Genomic DNA, 6,635 nt, shown 5'->3' with positions numbered 1-6,635 from the left:
CTCTAGTCCTTTCTGGACACTTTCAGTTTGGGTACAGTCTTGCAAATGGATCTTCTTAAGCCTTTTATTGGCGATACAACAACTGCATGTGATGTTCAATTCAGTCTCTGTCTCCGTTTTGCTTCCCCTTTCCATTCCCAGCAAAATTGTAGTTCTTCTTGTTCTTGTCAGATTCTTTCTTTTTTGAACGGCGTCCTTGTCAGATTCTACCACTGTTTCGGTTTTTAATTGAAGCTGCTAGTACAATCACAAGCAAATGTACCGAAAATTTCGACAGTCTCCAGATTCACTGGACCATACAAGAACCTGTTTCAACATACAATAATCATCAACACTAGGTTTCAATAAAGTTCCTAAAAAGTACAGCTGCCATTAAGGTTTCATGTGCTGACTTTCAGTTGCAAGCTAGTTGGGATCCTTATCTAATTATTATTGTCCAGCAGGAGCAACCTCCCTATATTTAGTCAAACCATCATGGTGCCTAATATAGGTGACAACATTTTGCTAACTAATGTCAGCATGTGGATCTGGTTTCTGGTATATCCAACAGCTCTGCACGATCCAGGGAGGAAGCTGTCACGCTGCCATTAGTATTCTTTTCTACTGACAGTCATTGGATTCTCACCTGCACAAGCGCATCTGGGCATGGATGAATGGTGCATGTGCCCTCTTCTTTATTTATTTTTGTTCTCTTTGGTTATTGTGCACCCTGAAGATGTTTCTATATATTGGGAGTATATGCTATCAGGAGAACAGCTGAGGAACAGTGTACCTGTGATCATTTCTATGAGCAGTCCAGGTTCACTGAAGCTGATCTATTCATGTAGGAATACAGTAGTTTGCCTTACTAGAGATACTATATACTACTGGAGGCTAGTAAGATATAGGCAACTCAGAATTGACTTTGCTTTCATGGATATGGTCAGATGGACATGAGTGTCTGAACACATAGATCAGTAGATCAGGTGGCATGAGCAGACAGTTTGACTAAACTAACAATTTTGTTCAGACAGAACAAGTACTGAAATTAGTGATGCGTGTGCTGCGCAACAAAGAGCACTAGTCAATCTGATTCAGGAAACACAACATGTTCGAACTGCATTTTTCAGATCAAAACACTCATCTGTAGTGTGTGCGTCTGTATGGACAACCAAATCTGATAAAAGAATCGATATCGGATTCAGATTTGGATCCCGTCTTAGGGAGGAGTATCTAACTGGACCCCTTGCTGCCTGCCCGCTGCACAGAATTTGATCAACTTGCATGCTGCTAGCCTGCAAAGAGTTGTAGAGATTGCGCATTGCTGTCTCAATCTTTTAGATTCCCCTGTCAAGTAATTGCATTGCAGCAAATCCATGTTTCTCTGGAAAATATATAAATGATCCATGTTTAATGTTTCTCTGGAAAATATATAAATGCTCAGTCAGAATGGAAATGGAATAAGGGAGAGGCTAGGGGTAAGTCGACCGAAAAAAGAAATTAGGGTCAGTCAATCATTTTCAGCCTTTACTTCCAGACCCAACGGTGCGGATGCATTCTTCTACCTCTCAACCGTTTTCTGTTCATCTTATTCCCGATCTGACCCCAAGATGCTACCATCGGCCTAACCGCCGCTCACGGCCGGCGGCGCTCCTGCAACTACCTCCCCCTCCCCCTCCTCCCACCCCCACCCTCCCCTCAACCGCCGCACCCCACCGTGCTGCCGCCGCCTCCGGGCATCCCTCTAACCCCTTTTTTTCCAGCGAACTTGCACCAGCCCCCACTCCCCCAAAAAAAAGATAATGGGGTAGATTGCCACCCTAAGGGCGTTTCTAACCGATCCCCAATAATCGGTTAGAGGAGTAAAATCCCAGTTTTACTCCTCTCACCGGGACCTAACTGATCCCTGATAGACCACAGTGGAGTAAAAGTTATACACGGTCGCCGCAAATCTCTCTATATTTACTCCATCGCTCGGCGGCCGGGTAAAAAATATCTCTCCCTCTTCCCCACCTCTGCCTCCTCTCTCCCCCTCGCCCCGCCGCCCCTTCTCCTCCCAATGGCCGGACGCGGTAACAGGATGTACGCGCCGCCGATCCGCAACGCGGATCTGCGTCGCCACGCCCGCAGGTCGTCGTCTAGCACCGCATCCTCGAGCCGCCACCGCTCGCCCCCACCCGATTCGCTGACTTGCTCCGGCATGGCCGGCCGCCGCAAAGGACCTACCTCGACGTCTGACAGCGTTCGTGGGGGACATGGGTGGCGGAGATCACCGACCAGGAGACCCACAAGAGGAAGTGGGTCGGGTTGTTCCACACGGCGGAGCTCTCGGCGATGGGATAGGACCGGTGGCAAGTCAGGTACCACGGCTCCACCGCCCGATTGAACTTCTCGTTCGATACGGCGCCGGTCCACCTCGTCCGGCCGGAGCCGGGTGCGGTGAGTGCGATGATGGCTCGGTAGGACCGAGAGATGAGGGAGCGCCTCGAGGCGTACATGGAGGACCTCTGTCGCCAGCACCCCGAGCTTGTGGAGGCAGAGTAGGCGATATTCGCCGATAATGGCGAGGATGCCATCGTCATTTCCGGCGACGAGATGCAAGACGAAGAGAAGGGCTGCAAGGAGGAGGAGTTTGACATCGAGGAGTGGCGGAGCATCTCTCCCGACTGCGACGACGACGGCACTGGCCCGGACCCATGTCTCACTGAGGTTGGCATGTTGAGGAAGGATTGGCTTGACCTCCACTACGTCCGATGAAAGATGAGTAGTCTAGTGTAGTTTAAGTTTGAATTTATGTAAAAACCCTTGAAATTCATCTTGACCTCATTTGGGCTGATGACGCGATAATGTACTTGCACGATACCGGATCCTTCTCTTTTGTAAAGCAAGTATCTTCACGACCAACCGAATATACATGCTGGCTGTCACGAGGCTGCCCAATTTGCACTAGTTTATACTAGAAGAAGTATCTGGAAGCAGGTAGCAAACACAAGGCAACCCTGCGCCGCCGCCGTCATGCCACTCCGGCAGGCCGGCCGGCCGCCGCTAGACGCCAAGTGCACGATATAATCATGAGACCTCTATCATCATCCTTGCTCGGGTCTCCAGCCTATCACAGCCGGGTCAAAGCGCCCTGTGGGCGGTCCCGGGCCGGCCCCACGTTGACAGCTTGCCGAAGGTCAGGACAGGCACCGGGCTGGGCCCGCGCACGACCGGGTCCCGCTCCCAGCTGCCCATGGCAGAATCGCTCGCCCGGTGAAGAAGAGACGACGACGGCGACCCGTTCGTTCGTTTCACCGCCCTGGCCGCCGCGGTGAAATGCTTCCTCTCCACGTGCATGCGCGGCATGGCGGACGTCCAAGTTGCCATGTGCATTCATTTCATATCGCCCACCTGCGTCTTCTTGGCCTGGCTCTGGCCTAGCTGCTCTGTTCGTCCTCTGATTGCGCACCAGCTACTGGTAGCTAGCCCAATTGCATCCATCCCTCCCATCGTGCTCTGCTCTTTAAAACACCCAGCCCGGCCGTCGTCCAGCTTCCGTACGTTCCTTGCTCCGATCGGGCGGCTGACCGTGCTCCGTCGCCGCATTGATGAATGCCGAAGCTATAGCGGCTCCCCGTCGTCGCTCTTCCCAGGTTAGCGCTCAGCGCAAGCACTGCACCGCCGGGAGCCTCCGGGGCACGGACTCTCGGCCGGCCGGCGACTGATCCCGTAGTTCTTGGTTTGCGTGCGCGCAGGGATGCCACGGTCGCCCGGATCATGGCATTGCCAACCGCGGTCGTAGCCGGCGTTGCCGCGTCCGTCGCCCTGCTGGTGCTGCTGGCGGTCGCCGCCGCGCTCTGCTGGTGGCGGCTCGGGGCGCGCCGTAGCCGGACCTCCGACACCGCCTCCGACGAAACTCCTCCCACGCTAGGTACTTACTACTACCTGACACTAGCAAAAATTATCCTGCTGCGATTTGTTCTTTTTGTAATTGCCGTGCGTGATCGTGATGCACGAATCGTTTGGTCTCAGCGGAGTGGGGCAGGTGCGGCCGGACGTCGTCGGCGCCGGACTACCAGGGCGCCAGGCGGTTCACGCTGGAGGAGATGTCCCACGCCACCAAGAACTTCAGCGACGCCAACCTCGTCGGCGCCGGCACCTTCGGCAAGGTCTACATGGGCCTCCTGCTCGACGGCACCGTCGTCGCCATCAAGCGCCGCGTCGGCGCGCCACGGCAAGACTTCGTCGACGAGGTAACCCATCTGAAACTCTGCTACTTCTTGAACGTTTCTGAACTGCCGGATTTTCGTTTCGACAAGGAAGTAATTGCCTCTGTACTGACGCGAGAGTTGGTGAAATGTACTGACTGAATTCGCCTATGCTGCAGGTGAGGCGGCAGTCGGAGATCTGGCACCGGAACGTGGTGACCCTCATCGGCTACTGCCAGGACGGGGGTCTGCAGATGCTCGTCTTCGAGCACCTGCCCAACGGCAGCGTCTGCGGCCATCTATACGGTAATTTCCAGTTGCACAGCTCCATTCTTGTCGCACAAATTCGAAGCAGCAAACAGCCGAACGCTGATGCGCAGACCCTACATCAATTTACCAGATACCGGCAAAGAGTCCATGACACGGCTGGAGTTCAAGCAGAGGCTCTCGATCGCCATCGGAGCGGCCAAAGGTGGTAACAGGGAACTTATTACACAATGCACTCTGCTTGTTTCTGATGGCGTCCGACCAAGTGTCTGAAACAGAGTATCTGTAATGCAGGTCTGGACCATTTGCACAGCCTCGCGCCTCCACTCATCCACAAGGGCTTCAAGACGAGCAACGTCCTGGTGGATGAGAACTTCATCGCCAAGGTGTCCGACGCCGGAGTCGACCGGCTGCTCAGAGGGCTCGAGGACCCCGCCTCGCCGCTCAACGGATTCCGTTCCAGCATCTACCAGGATCCAGAGTAAGCCTGTCTGAAACTCTGAACCCCTTACATCATGGGTCTGTCTAGGACGCATCTAACATGATGTCCACTATGTTTGTGGTCTGTTTTTTTTTTTGTCCCAGCTTTTTTTTTGTTCCTTGTTGCTACCTTATTTGTGGGAGATTAGATGTGACATTTTAAAAAAAACATTTAGATGTGAATTAAACAAACTGTTACATCATTATTCTGCAGTTTATGTCTGCTGCGTCAACCCCGCTCTTATCTGACCGTCACGCATGTGTCTCCAGGGCACATTCCTTGGCACAGCTCTCTGCGAGCAGTGACGTGTACAGCTTTGGGGTTTTTCTTCTGGAGCTCATCACCGGCAGGGAGGCCGCCAGCTTGGTTTCTCCAGAATCAACCGAATCTCTCGCTCATTGGGTAATTAATCAGTGATGCTAATTTTCAGTATATTTGCAGTTTCTTTTACAAAAAAGTACTAGTAGCATCGAAGATTTCACCTAATAAAAGTAATATTAGCTTCAGTTTCGTCCAAAATTAACCTAAATCCAACTACATTATATTGACGTCAGTTTCCTACTGAATGTGTCAGCTGGAGGCGTCGGGAGACGAGGTGGCAGACCCGAGGCTCGGTGGCAGCTTCACCTCGGAGGGCATGAAGGAGCTGGTTGGCCTGACGATGCAGTGCCTGAGCCCGTCGGCGGTGAGGCGGCCCAAGATGCGGCTGGTTGCGGCGGAGCTCGACCGCATCCTAGAGAAGGAGATGACCCTGACGACCGTCATGGGGGACGGCACCGCCATCATCACCCTCGGGAGCCAGCTCTTCACGTCATGATCATCCGATATTTGTTGCCACGGTCCATATTTTCTTGTTTCACGGTTGCTAAACTTTAGTTGCCTGAAAATGAATTGTGCGCCTGTCCAATTCCCCAAGCATCGAGCTAGAAATGAACACGACGTGGCGTCGTCGATGGAGGGGAGTACGAGGGTCGAAGGATATGGGTGTGGGTATATGAGGACTTCACCGGTGCTAAAAAAGGGGGAAGGATGGTTAGAGGGATGACCGGGTTGACGGCCAGCAGACCGGCATAGGAGGCGGTTCAGGCAGGGCGGGGGACGATGAGGCGACGTCGGCTGAAGGTGGCGGGGTGCCGGCGGTTAGGCCAATGAAGGCGGGCGGCTCGACAATGGAAGTGGTTGTCAACAATGAGGACAAAGGGAAAATCGACCAATGTATGTACTTTTTTCAGGCACCTGGAATTTAGCCGGTCCATTTTGTTTTGTACATTTGCATATAAAGCAACTTCCTATGTAATTTGTCTTTTTCTGTGGGGGGTTGTGTACAATCTCTATACTTCATAGAAAAATCGGGAGATGAGAAGTTTCTTTTTTCTCCCGGGGAAGATAACGAAGTTCCTCTTCCATGGACTCGCAAGGCTAGTTGCATGGCTTGAAACATACTATCAAGTCTCCAGGCTTGAATTCTCAAACAAAGTCTCCAGACATGGAAACTTCCTGAGGTTTTATTGGTGGCAACATGGTACTCCCTCCGTTCCTAAATATAAGTCTTTGTAGAGATTTCACTATGGACCACGTACGGATGTATATAGATGCATTTTAGAGTATGATTCACTCATTTTGTTCCGTATGTAATCCATAGTGAAATCTCTTCAAAGACTTATACTCCCTCCGTTTCGAAATATAAGTCTTTTTAGACATTTTAAATGAACTACAAC

The 6,635-nt window shown here is 52.0% G+C and overlaps 1 protein-coding gene across 1 annotated transcript; it reads left to right on the top strand.

Moving 5' to 3' along the window:
* The first annotated feature begins 3,416 nt into the window (after window positions 1-3,416).
* Window positions 3,417-6,430, top strand: LOC123075455 (probable leucine-rich repeat receptor-like protein kinase At5g49770). The gene is made up of 8 exons (XM_044498054.1): window positions 3,417-3,614; window positions 3,717-3,892; window positions 3,994-4,214; window positions 4,349-4,475; window positions 4,570-4,641; window positions 4,731-4,917; window positions 5,187-5,319; window positions 5,492-6,430. The coding sequence occupies exons 2-8, from the start codon at window positions 3,739-3,741 to the stop codon at window positions 5,732-5,734; spliced, it is 1,137 nt and encodes a 378-aa protein (XP_044353989.1). The 5' UTR covers window positions 3,417-3,614; window positions 3,717-3,738; the 3' UTR covers window positions 5,735-6,430.
* Window positions 6,431-6,635: the final 205 nt, after the last annotated feature.

This window comes from Triticum aestivum, chromosome 3D (assembly GCF_018294505.1).
Source record: "Triticum aestivum cultivar Chinese Spring chromosome 3D, IWGSC CS RefSeq v2.1, whole genome shotgun sequence".
NCBI lineage: Eukaryota > Viridiplantae > Streptophyta > Magnoliopsida > Poales > Poaceae > Triticum > Triticum aestivum.
The sequence above is the reverse complement of the archived record's forward strand: the minus strand, read 5'-3'. Positions and strand labels throughout refer to the sequence as shown.